Here is a 23598-nt window from a genome sequence, read left to right as displayed (position 1 = left end):
GGAAGGCCAGACTCTGAAACCTGGTGAGGCGGCAGCGTCTGAGTGCCAAAGCTGGCCGGCCTGAGCGGGAACTTCTACACTGCTATTTTTAGCCCTATAGCACAAGTCCGAGTCAGTTGACCGGGCTCTGAGACTTGCTGCTGTGGATTTTTCTTCCATGTAGACATATGCAATAAAACACCTGCAGCTGGCCCATATCAGCTGACTTGCGCTCACAGGTCTTGGGCTGCAAAATTGCAGTGTAGAAATTCGGACTTGGCTGGAGTCCAGGCTGAGCCCAAACGTCTACACTCAATTACATAGCCCACAGCCTGAGCCCTGCAAGCCTGAGTCAGCTGACATGAGCAAGCCATGGGTGTTTTATTGCAGTGTAGACATAACCTTTGAGTGGAGCTTTGGTATAAAGCTGAGTGCAAGATGCTCACACAGATTTTTACCACTAGATGGGGGACTGAGCTCAGTTTGCTATAGTGTCCAGGCAACACTGGAAGACACAAAGATTGTAATTCTAGGACAATTTTTTTCCTACTTTAGATTTAAAAGCAGTGGAATCTGATTATAAGATTAATCTGGGGGACCCATGCCCCACCCTTGTTCACTACAGTTGGATCCGTACAGTTCTGAGCTCCCAACACATGTATTATTGCAAAGTCTCCATCTTTCAAAAGACAGCAAATTGTAATATGCATTCTAGTGCCAAGCTGCATCAATCACATTTTTATTGGTTCTGATTAGCACTCACCCAAGCTGTAACATTCTTTATCAGCAGCCAAGTAGCACTTAGAAAGGGAAGGGGGCGGAATTCTTTCCTGCCTTCAAAAACAAAGTCTGATCCATTTGATCAAAAGTTCTATTGATCAATATAAGCCAGGCGCAAACCCTTAAGTACATATCAGAACTGGTCTTTGGAAAGTCAGATATGATCCCAAATAACCAAATGGTCATTACAGAACCACATGTAACAGTTACAGTTCAGGGAAACTGCACCCATATTCTCTCTCTGTGGTCCAGCAAGGACACCCACACTAGGCTCCCGGCCAGGGCCAGCTTTATGAAGGGCGAGGCCCGATTTGAATAACTGGCGGTGGTCCGGGGCTTCGGCAGCACTTCGGCAGTGGGGGGTCTACTCCGGGCCTTCCACGGCACTGAAGGATCCCATCCCCACCACTGCCGAAATGCCGACGAAGCCCTGGAGCGGAACCCGCCCCTCGCCGAGTGAGTTTAAAAAAAAAATTAAATTAAAAAGATGCCTAAGTCACGAGGCCCTCTTAGGCATGGGGCCAGATTCCAGGGAATTGGGGGAAATCGGCTTAAAGCCGGCCCTGCTTCCAGCCATCATCTCTCTTGAGCGGAAACCTGCATCTTTCTCCCTCCTGACTGGGGTTTTTTCCCCAGGCGGCACAGTTCCCTGCCTGCACTGTGATATTCCCAGCAAGACAGTATACCCAGCCATACCAATGTCTGCACTTTGCTTTCTCTTCAAAGGCCATGAACAACAGGATTGACAGAAGCTGGGAACGAGCAACATAGGATGGATCACTTGATGATGACTTGTTCTGTTCATTCCCTCTGGGGCACCTGGCATTGGCCACTGTTGGAAGACAGGATACTGGGCTAGATGGACCTTTGGTCTGACCCAGTATGGCCATTCTTATAACCTATCACCTTCTACTGTTCTTAGCTTCTGGAGAACAACTAGGTTTTCTGCCCTAACTTGTAATTTCTAGCCTTTTGTCAGAGAGCCCTATAAGGAAGATTGGTATCTTAAAAAGCTAACATTGAAAGTTTCTCTTATCTAATCTCATTGCGTTATGTAGTTTGCAGAAGGACCCTTGCTTGATGGTCTGTACTGGGACACGTGGTACAATAACAAGACATTGACCAGCCACAAAAACAGCAGTCATGTGTACTATGAGAACTTACTTTTAGGAGTAGCCCAGATTCGTCAGCTAAAAGTCCGCAACAACACGTGCGCCATCTATCCCTATTTCCGAACATTTCTGAAAGAGTGTTATCGCGAATACCGCTATGTAGCTGAAGATAAATCTGATTTCGGTCTAAAGAATGGGTCTGTGTAAGTACTGTAGTATTCCACTTTGGAATTTCTTACTCTTTACTTTGGATATGGGTTTTTAAGACATGTAGGGTTTTTAAAATCCCATGACTTTCAATGGGAGTTGGACACTTAAATGTTTTTCAGAATTCTACCCATAAAACCTGAAAAATGCTCAGTGCAATTTCCATTGTTGTTGCTTTACTGCACAGATTATCTCAATGATCTAACCTTGTTATTTCTGAGTTGTTACAATTACACCACACACACACACACACACAAATTCTTCACTGATTTACATTGGTGCAGCCCCACTGATTTGGGTGTACACCAGTGTAACAAAGGAATTTGGCACCACAGATGCACAGTTAAAGGGCGTGGGGGGGAAGACTAGGGACTATGGACCAAATTCAGCACTGGCATAAGATGTATGCAACTCCATTGATTTGACTGGAGAGGCACCAAATTATGGGAGACCTGAATTTGAGCTGACCTCTTCAGGTCTACTACGAATGCCATGCAAACAGAGGTAAAGTAGGCTTTTCAGATCTCCAGAAGAATTCTTCAGCCATTACTACAAATTTTACTTAGGATCATTTAAATCCATTTAAAGAGAATGTAAACTGGATTACTACAATAGCAATAATCTATGTGTAAAAGGAGATGTTCCATTTGGATATAGAAGGTGTACGCTATTAATTTATCTGCTTTATCATGGGAGAAAGTCAAGCTCATAGTAGATCTGTCTTTGAAGAATGTATTGACTACCCAAATTAAATATATGTAAATCTTCCAAAGCCAAGTCTGTATTCCATCTTTCTTAATGAGGAAAGGATCATTTAAGAGCCTGGATTACAGTCCAAAATACAGTAGTGGTTGAGTGAAGCATAGGAACGGGAAAAGAATTGGATACATTAGAAACCTCTTCCAATCCAATTTCCCCATGAGTTGAACTCTTTTATTTCCTTGTCTCTAACAGATGGACGTATTCCTCTGCATCCTCATTAGCCCCCTGGCACTGGGGAGCCATGGGCCTTTACAGCGGTGGAGGATTTATGTTCACCTTACCTAAATCAAGGAGTGAGAGCATAAGGAAGCTTGCGTTTCTCAGACGCAACGGCTGGCTCACTAGAGGGACAAGAGTCGTATTTATTGACTTCTCAGTGTATAATGCCAACATAAACCTCTTTTGTGTAGTCAGGTTAGTGCTTACATTTACTCCATCTGAAATCGCATTTACTAAGGCATTATGCTTCTTTAAGGGTGAAATAAAAGGCTGTTTACCTCTAGCACACCCTGTTCTGTGTTTCTCACCCAGCAGTTGGTAAGACAACTAATTCTTAAAACAAGAGCAAATGCTTCAACCCAATCGTGCAGAGGGTTACGCCTAGCTGTATAGCTGATTATTCCTATGGGACAGGACTTGGCTTTTGCACCATCAGAGCCTTGAGTATTAGTCTTATCAGCTACTGAAGGAAAAAAACACAGAATCCTGAACTTAGGGCTTGGCAGAGTGTCTGATCTGCTCAGACACCATTTAATTAAGATCAGTGCAAGCAGATGGAATATTTTAACTGACAGCACCTATTTGGATTGCGTGCCACATGCTTTTCTTGTTTTGTCTTCAGCCTATTCCATTACACTCCCTCTAAAGATAATGCTCAGTCATCCAGAAAGGAAGAGTTAATGGAAATGGGAGTTGTTAAGCTTGCTATTTTCACACAAGCATTTCCCTCATTGGATCATGTTTTCACTTTAAGTCTTTGTCCTTAAAATTATGCTGTCTTTTCACTGAAACCAGCAACAAATACAGTCCTGTCTAATTCACTTCACAGGTTGGTAGTGGAATTCCCAGCCACTGGTGGTGCTCTTCCTTCTTCGCAGTTTTACTCAGTAAAGCTTCTCAGATACGTCACGTATTACGATTATTTCCTTGCCTCTTGTGAAGTCATCTTTTGCCTCTTCATCTTTGCTTTCATCATCCAAGAAATTTTAAAAGTTAAAAAACTGAAAACGGAATATTTTAAAAGTGCCTGGAACTGGCTGGACATGCTGCTGGTGTCGGTGAGTACTACCCAGTCCTAGCTTCTATCTGCAGGTTTGAGATTTCCATCAGAAACAACTAGTTTGGAACAAACGGCCATTGTGAGAAGTGACAGAGATGGCCAAGAAAGAAAGCAGCCCTGATTTAGTTCTTGGTTACAATGGGTCTGTCCAATTTAATACAGTGACAAGGCCATGTTATCCAATGGGTAGGGCACTGGACGAGGGCTGGGGTCTAATTGCGGGCAAGTCACTTCCCCTCCCTGTTCTCTCTTGTCTATTTCAACTGCAAGCTCTTCAGGACAGGGAGTGTCTCCAAGGGTTTGTACAGGGACCTCTTGATGCTACCATAATGTAAATCAGTGATACTCACCTGCGGCTCTTTAATGCGTCTCCTACGGCTCTTTGCAGCACGATAGTAAAACACTGTGATTTAATTATTAACCAATCCAGATGCTTTTACTATATTATTAACCAATTGTAGCTGATAAAACTACAATACTTGGTCAGTCATTTTACTGTGAGAATTTATATTTTATGTATATTAATTCATTGTTTCATTTACTATTTGTATAATTATATTTATAATATATTATAAAATAGTAAACGAAACAATGAATTCACACTACTGTGGCTCTTCTGGGTAATGCTGATCACTAATTGGCTCCTGAACCACTGAGATCTGAGTATCACTGATGTAAATGATTAAAAATAAATCCGATAATACAGTTTCATAATGAATTTCTGACCAAACTAAACTAGATGTGGTCCGTGGGCTTCTGAAGCCTGATCCAGGCGTCAGTGGGAGTTTTCCCATTAAGTTCAGTGGACTTTGAAGAAAGCTCCTGCCAATGCAGCCCTCAGATGGGAAAGTTTGGACATCCTTAACATACAACCAGAATGTTAGTTTGTTGGGGGACTGAATCCTGAATCTGTGCTCAGGGCCGAACTGGCCCATGGAGTGGGTTTTCATCACCCATAGGACAGGAAACACAAGTCTCCGCTTATGGAATTTCCCTTAAATAGTTCTGTTGAAGAGGTGGTTATGGGGTGTCACATCCCCACCTGACTGACAGGGAATTCAGCTCCTGGAACTCTCAGATCCTATACACTGCTTCCTGGTCCAATCCCAGCCCTCATGGGAACCTGGCTGTGATCGGAATCGGTCTCATATGGCTCCCTGACCCCAGATCCTCTATCAGAAGATGGTCCCTTGCAGACAATTCAAGGGGGACGTAATTTAATACAGCCTATTTACTCATCCCTTATGCAGTTGGGGGACAGTGCTCGGAATCATGCCTGTCTGACCCTACAGAGCCTGGTCCTGTTGGGACATCCAGGGAGGAGCTTTATCAAGATCAAGAAGGGCAGTGCTTAGGAGGAGGTGACACCTCCCCCCTTCAATGGACTCCTCCCCTGAACATGCCAGCTCGACATCACGCTTCCCACGCTCCTAACACATTCATGTACTCACTTTTTCACTCTGTGTTCCTGATTATTCTTGCCAAGCTAGAGAGAGTTTTAGGCTAATGATCATGCAACTAGGCGCAATTAGAGCACTGAAGATGAGAGGGGATATCTGGACCATAGTCTGACTAGCCTCTGCTTTTATTCAGCTGTCTATCTTTGCCATTGCCTTCAATATGTACCGTACTGTAGAGGTGTCCTTGCTGATGGAAAGCCTGCTCTCTAATGCCTATGTGTATCCAGACTTTTATTTCCTTGCATACTGGCAAACCCGTTACAACAACATGATTGCTATCAATGTCTTCTTTGCCTGGATAAAGGTACCAGTTCTCCATTTTCCTATGTTGTACACCAGAATCGTAGTACTGCTAAGTGTATTGTAAATCTTTTCTCTTACATCTTCAAGGCTGAACTGCAAAGGTAGAGCTAAAAGTGACAATTCTGTTTATAAGATTCCAGAAGAGGAACAGGGTATCTGGCTGTTTAAGGAACCATCCCCAAGGGCCAGCCACATGTCCAATCCTTACACAGCCATAGTCCTTCTAAAGACACGTTTCACATTTTGGACACCATGGCTAAAAGCCCGTCTCCTGTACAGAATCATTGGCCTGCTAGACTGAGTGGGGAATAATTGTGCCCAAACAGCATTTTAAAATTCATTTATTCCCCAGACCTAGTTTTAACAAGGCTCTGACCTGGTCTATACAGATGGCACAGCCATGATAGCTGAAACTGTATTTAAAAGCTATTTAACAACAAAGTTCATTTTGTAGAGCAGATAAGGTCTACTACTGGGCACAGTGCTTTAAAAGATAGATATGGACAAACTGGAGAAAGTCCAGAGGAAAGCAAGAAAAATGATAAAAGGTTTAGAAAACCTGACCTATGAGAAAGGTTTAAAAAATTGGACATTTTGTCTTGAGAAAAAAAGACTGAGGGGGGACCTGTTAACACTTTTCAGATTGAGGGCTGTTACAAAGAGGATGGTGGTCAATTGTTCTCCACCTCCCCTGAAGGTAGGTCAAGCATTAATCAGCTCAATCTGCAGCAAGGGAGATTTAGGTTAGATATTAGGAAAAACTTTTGAACTATAAGAGTAGTTAAACTCCGGAATAGGCTCCCAAGGGAGGTTGTGGAATACCCATCACTGGAAGGTTTTAAGAACCAGTTGGACAAATACCTGTCAGGGACAGTCTAAGTTTACTTGGTCCTGCCTCAGCGTGAGGAAGGGAGGATGGACTAGATGACCCCCTGAAGTCCCTTCCAGCCCTGTATTTCTATGATTCTATTATTCTAAAAGTGTCTGGGCCAGATTCTGTGAGGGCCCTGAGTTTGGCTTCCATTTGTACAGACAAAAATTACTCCTGTAATTTTCACTGATCTATATTTCTGGCTCAGGCATTTGTCAAGTGCCCAACACTGTAGTAGATAGGTGGCTACAAATCAGAAGAGCACAAGCATAAGGGGAGGCATTGGGAGAATAGAAACTGCTTTTAAAAAAAAAAGTCGGCCCCAAGCATTTAAATAAGCCACAGCAGACTCTAATTCCTGTGCCATTAAAGTAAAGAGGGGAAGTTTGTGGCTCTTGGTGCCATTCAGTCTGCCTGGCTGCCAACATCACACAAGAATGCAAATCTGCTTTTGAATTCATGATTTGTCATCTTAGACTCAAAATTTGGGGGAGAAACCTCCTTATCAACAGCCCCTCCACATACACACTCGAACATGGATCGACCCTATTCTGGAGGCCTTGAATCATGGCTGTCTTAACAGGGGTCACTATGTGCCACAGACTTGATTACAAGTCTCAGCACCCAGTAGAGGCGCAGTCCCCCTCGGTGAGCTTTACTGAACAAATGTATTTGGCACCAGCCCACAGAGCAGTCCTTTCCCCACAAACACATTCAATCCAGCTCTAACTGAAGATTCATGCTATTAATATTGATTGGACACCAGACTTAACCCGTAAGTAATTGTAAGCAAGCAACACTCCAGTTATTGTATTAAAGAACGTACAATATGTTTTGGTCACCTCCCAGTAATAACTTGATCTGTTCTCTTGCAGATATTTAAGTTCATAAGCTTTAACAAGACGATGACTCAGCTGTCTTCCACTTTATCCCGCTGTGCCAAAGACATCATCGGATTTGCCATCATGTTTTTCATCATATTCTTTGCATATGCACAGTTAGGCTACCTGGTCTTCGGGTCACAAGTTGATGAGTTTTCCACTTTTCAGAACTGCATGTACGCAACTTTCAAACCTTTGCAGTGCAGACACTCCATTTCTTGGGCACGCAAACAGCCTCCCCTCAGGAGAACTTAAAAATACAGGCCCCCACTTATGCTATTACAGTCATTGTACTCTCTTCAGATAATACGAGTGCTGCAAAGCTCAGAGCCCTGTAGCCCATCCACAGCCCCTTCCCGATTTCTTCTAGAAAGGCATTCTCAACGATCTTGCTGCTGCAGCAGCAGATCAGGTCAGATTCCAGTTGGCACCTGGAATCAGGTTTACTGCCTCTAGTACCCAATATGCTTCCATATCAACGTTATATGCAGAGTCTTGGCTGAAAACAGCCCTCATTCCTGACAGCAAGAATAATTTGTGTACAGGCATGTCGATAGGACTGTTGCCTGATCCGCAGCCCCAAATGTACTCAGAATCACACAGAACACATTCCCTGACCTCTAGGCCATGCTCCATTATGCCCTGTGGGTAAAAGAGAGAACCTGCTGAGTGATCACTCTGATTTTACAGGCGGCAGAATCTTGGCAATGAGTTTCCATCCTGCACAGCCTGTACCGGCCATCATTTTTATTGCATGGGCATATGCACAGAGCTAGCCAGTGTTTGGCTTGTGCCTTTCTAAACATTTCTCTTCCAGAAATTCTTTAATCAGTAATCATACTTCCTACCTTACAAAATAACCCCTTTAAACCTTTAAAAGAAGGTCACACAGTCACAATATTTCTGTTATTTTTTTCCTCCAAGTTTTACGCAGTTTCGCATAGTGCTGGGTGATTTTAACTTTGCGAGCATAGAGCAAGCCAACCGAATTCTCGGCCCCATTTACTTCATTACCTTCGTGTTCTTTGTGTTCTTTGTATTGCTGGTAAGTAGTGTTTTAATTATAAATAATAATAATAATATGTTTACACTAAACACAAGTCATACTCAGCCTTCTCCTTTCACATAGTGAAGTTTGTACACATCAGACTAGGCCACGTCACTCACATCAGACAGTGATCACTAGGGCTTGCTATCTTTGCTTCAGAGTTAGCCCAGGTTCTTACCCAGGTGTTGTTTTAACCCTCCTCCCAGCTCACCTGAGTTTAATTGTGGTTTCAACCCAGGCTAGCTAGCCCAACTGGAGGCCTGGGTTAAAACTCTGGATCCCAGCTTTCACTTGGGCTGGTAATCCACCCACTTTGCAGTGAGTGGACACAGATTAAATCAATTGGGTGCTGATAGTTCTCCAGTGCCTTCGCACAATTCCCCCTGTTCCCAGAAGGAAAGACAAGTTCTTCCACAATTCATGGGGAAAGAATCACAGAGTGCCTCAGTTTACTGCAGCACAAAGAATCATAGAATGTGCAGTCAAAAGGCTCTCAACACACAGATAGTGCAGTACCAGCGAGGACACAGTAACTCTGGTGTAGCTTTGTAGTGCAGCTACTCGCATGGGCTGAGCTAGAGTGGTCCTCCATCAAAGAACATCACCAAATACGGGGATAGAGGTAGGAGGATGCAGTCTGTAATTCCATCTAGGGTGTCACACCCTTGGTATGATTCTCCTTTCCTTGATCATCTAGATGCACCTTTGATTGTGTCTGTTATTTACACCATTGTAAATGTCAGCAGAATTTGACCCTTTTTTCTAACCAGTAATCCTTAATAGAAGGACACCAGTGCCCGAATGGGCATAGTTGCCACTCCTAGTTTTCTAGAACCCTGCTGCAGCAGCATTTGAGGCTGAATTCAGGGCATATCCCTGCCATGCTAAGCACAGAAACACTCATGGGTAGGGTGACTAGATGTCCCGATTTTATAGGGACAGTCCCAATTTTTGGGGCTTTCTTATATAGGCTCCTATTACCCCCCACCCCCATCCCGATTTTTCACACTTGCTGTCTGGTCACCCTACTCATGAGCAAGTCAGGGAAAAAGAGAAGCGGAATCAGAATAAGGAAAGAAGGGTGCTAGATAAGAACCTGCATAGATTTGAGTAGATTCAGAGAAGCAGAAATAGAATTTACATAGAGAAAATCTCCAAATGTTTCCTTTCTATGCAGAACATGTTCTTGGCTATTATTAATGACACATATTCAGAAGTGAAAGCTGACTTTGCAGTGGTACCGAGTAAAGAATTTGAGATCAGTGACCTCATTAGACAGGTAAGTACATGCCTCTAAAATGCTCTTATTTAAAGGGTCACACTCACAATAGAAATATTTTTTCCAAGAAAAAAAAAATCCACAGAACTGATTAAATGCCTATTCTGAAATCAGTTAGTCCGTAACTATTTAAGAATACTCTGAATTTGTTTCTGCAGTTTTAACAAATAGATGAAAGTTCACAGGGTACATCTCAGAGACCTTTAATGAGGGCCCGCCTGGAAAACTTAGGAAGAGCAAACAAGCAGAAATTAAAACCTTTAACCCCACCCTCCAGCTTTCAGGCCATCTTTATACAGCACAAAGGCGCAAGAAGGGGTATAAACCGCTTTCTGCTTAAACTTTTCAGGTCACCTTTAGGCCTGAAATTACCTCCCATTCCCCTCTCAAAAAGGATGCATGTCAAGGAGAATATGTTGAACATTAAACAGTTGTATAGGGATGATCCAGTAGAACAGGTGACCCCAGGAATGGAATACAGCCATCCCGAGATCACTCCTTTATCGGAAAACTCACTATCCACTGGGATAAGGTTTGGGGTCTGCGATTGAGAACTTGGTCCATTGGATGTGCATGAAAGCCCCAATTCTGCCGAGATCCACTTGCATGGAGCTCACTGCAGGACCAGGGCTTTCAGCTGTGTTTGCTTGAGGTATCTGCCTATATGTGCAGAGAGTTAATTACTATGCTCTTGCAACCATTCCACTTTCCTCTGGGGTTTTGTTGGCTTGAGTCATTAATTTCCCTACAGCCTGATTCCAAAAAGGGGCTGGCTACTCAGCTTTGCTGAGGAATTGGCCCATAACATGTAAGAACATTTTATACTAGGTTGTTCAGGTCCCACCAAGATGACTTTATAAATCAAAGTCGTCTAGTTTTCTCTTTTTCTCTCCAATTATGAACCATTTGAAGATTAAATTGAACATAGCAGAAGAAAGAAGAGTCTAACTGGATTCACTTGTATATTGTCTTAGTGGTTCCCATGAAGCTTTTGAATGTAGAAGGGTAAATTTTCTGAGCTGAATGCAAGGTACTGGGAATGTAATTTTCATTAACACTAATAGGATTCATTTCTAAATTGCCAATGCCTCACGTTGACAGTGTGTCCCTTAAATTCAAGCATTACAAGCTTTTTGTGCCATGCCTTGTGGGAAAGCATTTCTCTCTGTAGAAGGACTGATTTGACATTTAACTCACTTGGTACATTTTCCCTCATTTTAAATTGTGCTCAGAGTTACAATAAAGCCCTTGTGAAACTCCGGCTGAAGAAATCGAAGATGGAGGATTTGTATCCGGCAGGTGGAAGCTTGCAAAGCATGAAAACGTAGGAATCCAGCCCCAGCATTTTTTCTTTAACTTCCAGTAAATTACTTTTAATCCATCTACCTAATTTTCAAATACACTCTAATATCTGGAGAATGGTGCAGGAGGTAGTGAGAGTGAACTCTTTGACCCAGAACCTCAAAGGTATTTGAGCGTCTAATTTACATTGATTTCAAGAGCTCCATGTGCTTATTTCCACTCTTAGTTTCCTGGGTACGACTGCGAATGAGGCAGCAGGAGGGTGGAAGGGAGCTCTGAAGGTGCTTTGTAATGCACTTTGGTGATCACAGAACTTAGAGATGGGAGGATCCTGTCCATCCCCCTTAGCATGGGTAAGATGGCTCCCTGGAGTATATTTTCACATGATCTCAGCCCCTAGTCCTAAATCAGCCTTAATAGTCTGGTTTAAAATAATACAAACAATGCCTAGCACTGATATAGTGCTTTTCATTCCGCTCTCGCAAAGAACTTCACAAAAATGAAGTGGGGAAATGTAGATTAAACATTAGATTGAATCCAGGGCCGGCTCCATGCACCAGCTTATCAAGCAGGTGCTGGGGGCGGCAACTCCAGAGAGGGGCGGCACTTTCACGTATTCAGTGGCGTGTCCCTCACTCCCGCTTAGAGCGAAGGACCTCCCAGTGAATTGCCGCAGACCGTGACTTTTTTTTTTTTTTTTGGCTGCTTGAGGCAGCCAAACCCCTAGAGCTGGCCTTGATTGAATGAGTTAACTAATGAGAATATTAAAAGCTTTGGTTAAATTGCAGTGGTTGCCATTTAAGTACTAAATATTTTCATCTGTTGAGAACAGGAAAATATTGTGACTTATCTGTACAGAGTCAGTTCTATGGGGAGAAGAATATTCCCTTTTTACTAGTAACCTCTGCATAAATACTGTAGCAACTATTGCTAACCCATGGTGACGCACCTCCCTTAGGAAGTGCTGAGCCAGACCTTTCAGAAGAGCCCACTGTAGTCTTTGGATGACAAGACATCTAGGGGCAGCTTTAGAACTGTTTCTTTGAAAACACACACAGGGTAATGCATGCTCAGACATGCGTTCATGTTGTGTTTGTGATGATATGCCTTTGATATGAACAGGACTCTGCATTGTCCTTCAGTCATTACAAAATAAACTACAGGTTTTCATCCTGAAGGATCTTAATGCTCGAACATCCTCACTGCCATCCTCACTGAAGGCAAGAGCTCCCAGACTAGTTATGGGATATTTCCTTTTTTCCTGCTCAATAACAAGGTGAAAGGAGCATCTACTCTCTCTCTCCTGAACGAAGGCTCATTTCTGCCCCGAGAAGGGACAGCTAATATCCATCTCATTGGGGAGCTGTTAAATATTGTCCCTTTCCTGCGAGTTTCTCGTTAAAAGGCCTCCTTAGCACAGTAGATGGGTTGGAGCCATATTATTTATGTGGACCCATAGCCAACCAAGTACTAAACACTTCCCACCCACCCATACCCTGATCCCCAAGTCTTGTGGGACAAGGCTATGATGCTGACATAGCTTCATGCTTAGCTAGTCTCAGCCTGTCTCACTTCATGGACCACTGATGATCCTCTGGCCACAGGATGTTGGCTGTCCTTCCCATTTCTACCTGCTAAATTGGACAAAGGGAGCTAAATGCTTGTCAAATATTATTCTGCCACACAAGCCACTGTGATGGTTGCCACAGAATGGTCTGTGACTATGGGATCCATGAGATCATAAATGGGAGAGAAGGCATCCACAAGACACTCTCTCTAACAAATGATAAACCACATTATGGGAAAACTTTGACAGCCCATGAGCGAGGTCAGCGGGTCTCAAACTGGAGGTCAGGACCCCAAAATGGGTCATGACCCTGTTTTAATGGGGTCAGTAGGGCTAGCTGAGACTTGCTGGTGCCCAAGGCTGACGTTGAAGCCCGAGGGCTTCAGCCCTGGGCAGCTGGGCTCAGGTTGCAGGCCCCCCAACTGGGGCTGAAGCCCTGGGGCTTCAGCCTTAGCCTCCATGTCTGGGGCAGTGGGGCTTCGGAGGGCTCAGGCTTCAGTCCTTCCTCCTGGGGTCATGTAGTAATTTTGTTGTCAGATGGGGGGAAAGGGGGTCACAGTGCAATAAAGTTTGAGAACCCCTGAGCTAGGTGGGGTTTACTGACTTTCTGTCAGTCAAGTCCTCCTATTGCTACTCTGACTGCCAAATTCCCCCCATTCAATGGCCCGTTCGCTGTTATGAGGACTTACAAAGGTCCATCAGCATGTCTTGTCCATCACTCTCACAAGACAAATAGTCTGAGCCATCAATCCATTTCACAGACTCATCCTTTTTCTTGCTATAGAGATTCCCCCTACACCCTCAAAGACCTACTCTGACATGATTTTCCTTTTTTTGTATGATTGATAGCAAGGGGCATTCTGCCTCCAAAACAGACGATGCTTTGAAGCCTTCCAGAAGATCTAGTGTGGACGAGAAGGTAGACTTTGTTTCTCTTTTTTTCTTACCAAAAGGCATTGACATTATTTTAGATTTTACTTGCAATGGTCACACAGTGGAGAACACCAGGAGGGTTTCCATTGTATGTGGATATAACATGCTAACATTTTACATCATGGAAGTAGCGTTCAAACTCTAATGAGGTGAAATGAGTTTGCTAGTTGTATTCTCTAGCCCTCAGCAAAAGATCATCCACAGCACCGCTCTTTTCAGGGGAGGCCAGGAGTCAGAAGAGCAGAGCTGCTGCCAGCTTGAATTAGGTGCCTTTGCAGAGATCCTAGGCTGGGGGTGGATCATTTAACCAAATATTGAAGCAATACAAGAACTAGAAAGCAAAATGCGATATAAGGGGCCTGATTGGGTCAAAGACCCCATCTGCTTCCAAGCATCAGAGAGAGCAAGTACTTCCATGGGTTTTATTTTGTGCTACAGAAGGAAGCGACGAATTCCCAGGGGGCTTGTGAAGTCCATAGTGAGGCAATAGAAGGTCACTGCTTCATTGCAACCTTGTTGCGCCCCCTTGAACTATTTAAGAGTCCATAAAAATGGAGCTTCGACAGCTGCATAGTGGAAACTACCTTGCCCTGGGAATTCTTTTATTTTCTCTACTCATTCTGTAACATTCCTTCTCCAGGTAAAGCCATTTTTGGGCCTTCCCTAACTCTGAATGAATATTTATACTCTCCCCCTCCCCTAGTTTTGGAAGGAGCAAATGCAGGATTCCCTTTAAAATGAGAAGAGACCTCCAAGAAGCCAGAGAGCATTTTTTTCCCCCTACAGCTGCATCTTTCCCCACAACTGCATGCTTCCTAAAGTACATTGTGTGAGTGAATGTGTAACCTACAGTGTGTGCATGGGAGACAGCTAGCTCTTTATACAATGGGGCTTTTCTTCTGGAAAACATACCCTTTCCTCTGTTCAGCAGGGTTATCTAAAATCACCACAGCTACAGAAGTGGAAGGAGACGCTTCACCAAAAGTATCACTCTGCCGAGAATAAGGAATTGGCCGTAGCTTCTCAGGACCAAGTCTCTCCTCAGGAATTTCAGCAGTATGTCTTTGTCGTAGGTGGACAGAGTAGCTACTGTGTCTGTTTTGAGTGGGTGCAGGAGGTAGCAGAGCTGGCCCATTGCAGATGAGACAGGCAGGCTGTGGGGAGAAATCAGCTTCGCTCATCTCCCACCTATTAATATCATTCTGCTAAGATGCAGCAGCCTGTTCTCAACGGTCACCAGTGCCACTTTTTTTTTTTTTTTTTTAAAACTGAGGTTTCGTATCAAGAAACCTGAGGGACAAGCAACCAGGTCAGCACTGGTTAGAAAGAGAGATTGTGCAAATGCACGCAGGCCTCCTGAGATTGGATGGAAGGGGCAAGTGGGAAGATGAGCAACTTCTAAATCCTGCCCTTCTTTAGTCTGTGAGGATCAATTGACGTGAATTGTAACTAACGACCAGGACAGGGATAGAACCCACCAGCTTCACTTACACAAGCAGCAGTTTCTAACCACTGAAGTTCCAGGAGAACCACCATTAGCAATAGTACCTGGCTGTGCCAGCAGCTAGATACCCAGCTTTGCATAGGGATTTGTCTACATGGGAAAGTTAATTAGTAGAAGGTAAGGGGTAAAATTAAAAACACTGTAACTATTCCAGAATAGCTCCTGGGGAGGGAATGATTCCAGACTAGCTTATTCTAAAGTAGTTACTCCAGTCAGTTTCCTCAAATCTCTTCCACCAGCAGAAGTTGGTGCAATAAAAGATATTACCTCACCTACCTGGTCTCTCTACAGCCCTAAATTTGACATTCCATCCAGCAAAGAGCTGGACAGTAGTTTCACTGCCAATCACACTCACACAGCTTAGCTACACGAGAAGGTTTTGCTTCTTTAAGCATACCAGCATTGTTAAAGCATCAAACCCCTCTAGTATGCAGGCAGTTATGCTGGTGCATTTAAAGGTGCTTATACTGAGCATGGCTTATTCTGGGTTAGGAATCGAAATCAGCTATATCCACTATAAGACGTCTTTATACTGCTATAACTGCATCCAGAGGTTGGGTTGTACCAGTAAATCAATTAAAAACACACACCCCCTTATCCAAAACCATTATCCTGGTACAAAATCTGTGTGTAGAGCAGGCCTCCGCTCATTCATTGGAGTCTGAAAATCATGCTGCAGTAAATAAGGACAGTAGTGAGATGGCTGAAGAATTCACCTCACCATGGACCAAGTCCAAAGCCCACTGACGTTAACAAAAAGAATCCCACTGGTATCAGTGCGTGGGGGATCTGGCTCACCATTCCTCATTGCCCACGTTTCATGTTTAGTGCTGGTGAACAGCGAGTGATAGGGAGTGAGGAACAATTTGGAGAACACTAAATTATTGTGCATAAGTAGCTGTTTTATACCTACTGTACCGAGAATACGGGGCACAGGAGGTGAATATATACCTCAGTGCAGAGACTGGGCAACACCCTCCCCTCGTCAGCCCTGACACACCAGGGGCTGTGCGGCAAGGAGGTGGCACAGAAGCTTGCTCTCCTGCCGGGGCCCCCATCAAGTGTGGTGGGAAGCAGCACAGGGACCAATAAGCAGAGGTAAAGAAAGGGGTCATGGTAGCATTCCCCCAGATTCGCTTGGGAGAGTCACAGTCGCTCCCTGGAGAGGTAAGCTGAGCTTGTAAGCTCTTTGGGGCAGGGAGCATCTTTCCATTCTGCATATATACAGCACCTGGGACAGGTGACTTACTAGGATCATCCGAGTATCTTACACTTAATCACTTCCCTGCCACTGTAATACCGTGGTCTTATCATTGTCTGTGGTCGGCTTGGTGTGGAGGTGACTGCAGGGCCTGTGATATACAGGAGGTCCCGACTGGCCTTGAATGCCACCACATTGGAGCCCTGGCCCATGACTGGGATTACCACAATACAAATAATGAGGATGACTCTTACAAACAGGGTTCTAAAAACCAAACAGTGCCCCCTGGGTGCAATTCATCGGTGCATTTTTATTCTGTTCTAGACTTTTCAGATACGCAACGGAACTGGAGAAGCGACTAAATGAGGTTAATGCAAAGCTGAGCAGAGTTCTGAAAGGCGTGCCTGATCTGAGAGGGTCTCCAGATAAGAAACAGAGATAGTGAGGTATAAGGGATGGGCCCATTTGTAATCCCAGGTGGGTTTATTTCCATGCTGACTGAATTTCTGAGTTATCCACAGGAGTGTGTCTCTCCTAAGCTCCTGCATTTCTTAACATTTCTTTTAAGTTGAAACAGAGAAATTCAGTATTAAACACCCTCCCACCCCCCGTAATTGTGAACCAACGTGTTCACCAGGACTGTGAGTGAAATTCACCCTCCCCCGTCCCCCAGTCCCACTCCCACACAAAACACACCAAAAGCCAGAGCTGTTCTGGCTCTGTGCAGGAATCTCTGATCCCCAAGCTGCAGGCAAGGCATAGGGCTGCAGCAGAACCCAGCCATGGCTGTTCTAGCAACAGGCTGGATCGGGGTGGCTGCCTTTTCCTATCCCCAAAAGACATTTTGAGTCAAAGGATCCATGTAGTTGCAGATCCTACAGTCCCACTCTGGTCTGCAGCCCATTACCTCCCCCCTTGTATGGGGGCTGCCTGGAGCCTGTCTTCATGGGGCAGTGGCTGCAGAGACCTCCCCAGTAGAGCGCCACTACTTACAGAGCACTGATCTGGGACTCAGGGAACCCACATCCTACTCCTGGCTCTTCCATGAGCCTGCTGGGTGAACTTGGGCAAGCTGCTGCAGTTCTGTACCTCAGTTTTCCCATCTGGGAAATAGAGATAACGATACTGACCTCCTTTGTAAAGCACTTCGACATTTACCGCTGATAACTAGATAAAAGCAGCGTGACTTTTCTGTGTTATGGCAGATCCTGCCAATTGATAAGAAACAAGAGTTCCCATCCTTAACAGGCCTTCCTTTGGCTCCCACTTCTCACAAATCAGCTTTGTCTCACCTTATACAGCAAATCTGATTCACCTATAAAGCATGGGAGAACAAGAATTCTTGTTTTCCAGTCCTCCTTCAATTGAGTCAGTAGGGGAAGCTTTCCTCTTCGCTTACCAAATAAAAGCAGCCAGCATTGATTTTAAACGGAGCAGCCTGTCTTGGGAGGTGGATTAGGGATTTGTTGTTGTTATGTGTCCCCTCCCCCTATATATTTGATGCTCCTGGGAAGTGCTGGATTGATAGTCCTGGGGACCAGAGGTCTCTGTACATCCAACAAACACACACCGCACAGGCAGAAGCGGACCAATGCTAGGGCTCAGAAGATGCTTCCCCACCCCCTTCTCTTCCACCTCCCATCCCCCCAATGACTCATTCAGATCTTTGCCATCAGCGGTACCCAATGGGATAGACTGACATCACCAATACATTCACCCATTGGATGGCTCAGGTGAAATCTTTTAAAGAGAATCCAGAGGTGGCTCACTTAAAACTAAAGCTGGTCATAGTGATGTTTGTTTGTTCCTGATTCCAGCTGCAGAGAGACAGATTGCACAAAACAAATCCTATATTCCAAAGCTTTCCAAGCATGCTGGCAACTGGCTCTTCACAACTAGCTCTGAAAGAACAGACACTAGGGAAGATGGAAGGCCATTCAACTACACTGCCAAACTCTCAAATGTCATGGAAAAATAAAAATCCGCTGATCTGTATGCCTGCTAAACGACTGGCTTATTGGGAGGACAGGATTCTGGCAGGCAGTAAAGCTTTCTATTGTTATCTAGTATCTACGTTTAACACTCTGACTCCACCGCTTATAATTCAGAGAAAGGCTAAAGCACTATAAAGGGTGGAAAGGATTCAGTTCCAGGGGTGATTGCATAATCGATAATAATCAATGCAAGTTACACCTCACAGACTGTTCAGCGATCGCGTCCCCTCTGACACACAGTCCCCGCACCCAGATTGTTTATAGACAATCAGTCTGTGCAACACCTACCACACTGCGGCCCTGATTCTTGCTTGGGGCTCGTAAGGCTTCGCTCACCCCAATATTACATTCCCTGTCGGTTAAACACGCTCGGTGGTTCAGGGACGTGAGACAGGTAGAGGCAAAGCACGTTTTAGAAACATTTCTCAAGTTCATGGAGAGCCGAAATCCTCTTTCCAACAAGGCTGCTGCTCCTGTTCAGCCTGGCATTGAATGAAGGTTTCAGGCACAGCCACAGCTGGTAAAATAGGGACTAAAGGGAATGGACCATCCATCTTCATTCAAATTAACTGAGTGTTTAAATGGGCAGTTTTAGTTCCCTGCTCCAAGACCCACATTTCAGATGGGAGCCTGAGAGAGAAACCAACAAGGAAACTTAAGCGAACGTTGGTTCACATTTCTCCTTTGCTGCCATGGTGGTTATTGGCTGTCTGATTAGCTGGGTGACTGCCAGGGGGAAAAGCTCAACTCCGGTCACCCTCCGGTAGAAAACCAATTCTGAAGCAATTGACAACAAGGCTACGAGGGCATTCAGCTTCTTCCATTTGCACAAAACCCAGAGGGGTACCGGTGCAGAGACTGGACAGCATTGTTGTATTTTAATTCCCCAAAGATCAGCGCACAGCCCACCTGCGACCCAGATTTGTTCTAGTAAAGACAAAAAGAGGAGAGATGTTCTATATCTTTGAGAGCCAGGTGTCGGCGTACAATGAGCTATGTAGCAGTGTTGCCTAGTGGATAGAGCATTGGACTGGGACTCAGAAGACCCAAGTTCTACTCCTAATTCTGAGACTGGCCTGCTGGGTGACCTTGGGTAAGTCCCTTTACCTCCCCGTGCCTCAGTTTCCTCTGCTGCAAAATGGGGATAATGATACCGCCCTCGTAAGCACTTTGAGATCTGCTGTAAGTGCTACATAAGAGCGGGGTGCTATCATTATTATTTCAAATTTACCCACCCATTCCAGCTGCTTCGCCAGCACAGCTCTGAGCCTCTAGCCCAGGCACCAGTCTTGACTGGAGACCCAAACTGCGTTCCCTTTGCTGCAGGACAAGGGAGCTCATCAGCGCCAGGGCCAGCTAGGAAGAACAGAGGCTGGTTCCCAGCAAGGGAGGGGTAAGTAGGGGCAGGACCCATCGGAAGCAGGATGTCCACTCCCATACTTGCTTCCAGCCACACATACAGAAAATCAACCAGGCACAGCTGTAACCTTCTCCATCCCTGGCACAGCCTACACAAAAGCTAGTCTCTAAGGCTGGGTGCAGTGTTCTTGTAGCCCTGGCCATCCCAGAATATTAGAGACACAAGGTAGGTGAGGTAATATCCTCCCACCTCACAGGGTCCTATACCAGGGCCTGAATCTCTACCCACAATTAAACAGCTCGAGTCAGCTGGCACTGGACAGACGTGTGTTTTTAACTCCAGTGTAGCCAGCCTCTGTTTCCTAAGGGTTCCCATGTATTTTTCTCCTGAAATGCAGGAAAGCCCCATGGTCAATGTTCCCTTTACAGCCTGAAGAGAAACAAACAGACCCAAGCAACATAGTTACTAGGCTTAATGAAGCTCTGCCCCTAACACCTTATCACCAGGCCATGGGAGTCCCTGCCCATTATGTAACCTTCAGAGTTTTAGCTCTTTTTTCACTGTCTCTGCAAACTTTCAGGGGTGCAGTATCACCAACCCAATGTTAAAAAAAAAAAGTCAGATCCCACTTCCCCCCCCCCAAGTCATAAGATTCAAAATAAAATAAAAACCAAAACCTAAATTTATTATTTGCCTTCTGGTTTTTGAGCATTTGGGGAGCTTGAGGATCATATTTCAAGGTTTCCCCTGGCAACCCTGGGGGATAGAAACTGCCTTCTCTTTTTAAGTAGAGGAGAGAGTCTCATGTATTCCTGCCTCCTCAAAAAAGGTCAAAAATTAAATTGCACCAGATGCTACAATGACTGATAAGCACCTGAATTAGGAAATTAATTCTCTTCCAGCAGTGGCTGATGGATGGCAAGGTAATGGCTAAATGGTGAAGTGCTATATAGCAGTTCGTAATTATAAGAATTATTAGAGAAGAATGAACTTTGCTGTCCTGTAGAGATACATCTTGGGGTAAGCCTCTCTGCTGGATATCAGTGGCCTTATGAACAGATACTGTAAGTGCACATAAATCTGCCTTTTACTTCAGTTTTCTGCTGTAAAATGCAGCACTAACCCATTTAGAATAGTTTTAGGTCTAAGCAAGAAGAGGCTGCTCATTAATCACATCTACCAAAATGAACTACTGGTTTGCTGGTTCCTACCTGAATATTTTTGAGCAGAGTGGGGTTCTTGCTCAAGCTTGTATGGTACCCCCTATGGAGACCGCTCACACATTGACCCACCTGTCACATTTCCGTGCCCCACCCCTCTAAGGGCAGGAAAGTTTGTGAAAAGAAGAATCTATCACTAGCTAGGGTGGATTTTAACCATTCTTTCTTCATAGTTCTGCTGACCTAACATCTCTTCCCAGTGTCCCACTGTGTATACAAACACTGATGAGAATAAGGAATGACCTTTCTCTGAGGACACACATACCCTTGCACCCCTCTCAAACAAGGGAAGTCTTCAGCACCCCTCCAGCCCAGTCAGCTGTCTGGTGTTAGTGAGAATCCCATGTGTGATCAGTAGGAGTAAAATCCAGTCATGCTCATCAGCATTTATGTTCACTCTCCCAATGCTTCCTGTTAGTGACCCAATTCCCGTTACGAAGAGCCAACTCAACAAGGAATGCTATTCCTCCTCACAGAATCACAAACCCTTTGAAATCTACTGTCCCTTCACACACACACACTCTCTCTCTCTCTCTCTGTCTCTCTCTCTCTCTGTCTGCCTGTCTGCCTGTCCTACAATTTTCTAATTTGCAAGTGAGGGACGCACATACACCCCTTGGCAACAAGATTTTCCTTTTCAGAAGCAGACGACGACTAAGAACCATCCTTAGCAATTTGCTGGGCTCAGCTGGAAAGGAAGGCCAGCAGCTGTTTGCCTCATATAAATCACTGCAGCATGGCAGCTCAAAGCAATCAATAGCAAGGACACCTTCCTGGTCATTGGGAACCATCATTAGGGTTAACAAGCTTTGGCACAGTGCACCTGCCCTCGGAAGAGCTGCAGTGGTATGAGCGTCTAGGAGCTGAAACCAGCACTGGGATGAGTAGCTAAATACCTGAAGTACCAAACAGCAGACAGCTGAATGCCAGGAAGTATCATTTGAACCTTTGGGTTGGATCCCGTCCTGCTTCCCAAACAGCAAATACACTGGAAATGATCTGTCTTTATTACTAACTTAAACAGTACCAAAAACCTGAGGCCAGCCATTGTCCCAAGCCAGACTGATCAGGGTGAGGGTTGTTATCCTTCACTGACAAGGGCCAGATGAAGATCAGCTCATGTCAGTAACACCATCACCAGCCCAGTTTAAGAGGAAACCTAAGACTCCAAACCCGCTCTATTACCACCATCCACTGGGTTTCCCCCTTAATAGGTTCCTAGGGATGGGACCTGCATGTTCTTTCCATCTTGCCCAGGGCTTAAATAATACACAGCAGGGCCGGTACTGTCTATATCAGCACCTCCTAACTGCTGTAGAACTGCCTCAGCTGTGTCTGGAAAAAGCACACAGGAGAAGCAGCTAAGCATTTTAGTACCATATTACAGTTAGGAAGGCATCTGCAGTAGGGTCACTTACTTCATCCTAGTGTCAGGGTTGAGCCATGCCTCAGTTTCCCCTTGCTTTGGGTACTCCAAGGAGTTGATGATTCGGCCTCAGGCTGAGCTGACACTGCCTCTCCTTCTGGAGCAGAGGTAACAATCCTCAGTAACTGTCATTCCCCTTTGCTGTGGCATCATAGGTAGGGACCAGCCCAGAGTCCTAAATTATAGGCTGTCAGCCGTACTTCCCAAGTTGCTCTGCTTTGCTGATTCCTGGGGCTACTTCCTACAACCACCATCTCCATTTTAGACCACCTTTCCCACAGTCCTCTGGTCAGCAGATCTCTCCGGGTCTTTGGCCACAGCTACTTTCACAGGGCTCTTAGGCCCCATGCTGAGAGGTTTCCAGGCCCTCCTTCCACTCTGGTTCTCCAACTGGTCTGAGCAACACAGATCTTTTTATAGCCTGGCTCCCTTCTCCCAGCAGCCCCTGCTGTAGTCTTCAGTCACATGACCTCCACAGATTACAAGTCCCCATAGACCTTTAGAAGGCTAGAACTTGCAACAGGCTATTTATTGTATTGGCCCAGCTCTGCCTTACTGTGACAATCCCCATTCCCCCCACCTGCCCCCCATCCCCCTCAAAAAAGCCTGAAATGGTAGATTTATAGCTGGGGATTTCCCTAGCCCTGGATACTTGCCCCTATTCTTGGCTATGTTCATTTTTTCCCTCCTTGACTTATTTTGCTTTAATAGAAAATTGTTACTCCTTGTCTCTGGTGGTCTCTCCTCACTACCTCCTCCAAATAGTCTCCCTGCAAGCTGCTTGGTGCGAGAGGGCACAATTACTGCCTCATATTCAAAATACTGCCCCAAACACCGTATGTTCAATCATGAGGCAAACATCCTACGTTTTATTAAAGCTCATGATTTAAAGCCAATCATTCTTTTAAGATTTTCCCCTCCAGTTTTAGGGGAAGTTGCATAGCTTGTGTGTGATCATCACAGGGTCAAGCTGCATGCAAAATATGCAGCCTCCCTGTTCATTGATGAGCTGGGAGGCTGTGACCCTCTCTGATCCCCTGGATGGTGGGAACTGCTGTTTGCTTGCTCTCTCACTTTCAACAGGCAGGCAGAATAGGCACCTGCTCCACTCAGTCTTCCTGCATGTTTTT

At 45.0% G+C, this 23598-nt stretch overlaps 1 protein-coding gene across 1 annotated transcript in view; it reads left to right on the top strand.

Annotated features, from left to right (window-relative positions):
• PKD2L2 (polycystin 2 like 2, transient receptor potential cation channel) overlaps positions 1–16910 on the top strand; it is a 34938-nt gene extending 18028 nt beyond the window's left edge. Inside the window, exons 11-21 of the mRNA XM_050961929.1 lie at positions 1818–2074; positions 3033–3254; positions 3889–4117; positions 5713–5883; positions 7629–7810; positions 8559–8679; positions 9860–9961; positions 11194–11285; positions 13680–13749; positions 14695–14819; positions 16793–16910. Of these exons, the coding sequence (XP_050817886.1) occupies positions 1818–2074; positions 3033–3254; positions 3889–4117; positions 5713–5883; positions 7629–7810; positions 8559–8679; positions 9860–9961; positions 11194–11285; positions 13680–13749; positions 14695–14819; positions 16793–16910 (1689 nt within the window). The remainder of the gene's footprint in view (positions 1–1817; positions 2075–3032; positions 3255–3888; positions 4118–5712; positions 5884–7628; positions 7811–8558; positions 8680–9859; positions 9962–11193; positions 11286–13679; positions 13750–14694; positions 14820–16792) is intronic.
• Positions 16911–23598: the final 6688 nt, after the last annotated feature.

This window comes from Gopherus flavomarginatus, chromosome 7 (assembly GCF_025201925.1).
Source record: "Gopherus flavomarginatus isolate rGopFla2 chromosome 7, rGopFla2.mat.asm, whole genome shotgun sequence".
Taxonomy (NCBI): Eukaryota; Metazoa; Chordata; order Testudines; family Testudinidae; genus Gopherus; species Gopherus flavomarginatus.
This window is presented reverse-complemented; position numbering and strand designations above follow the sequence as displayed.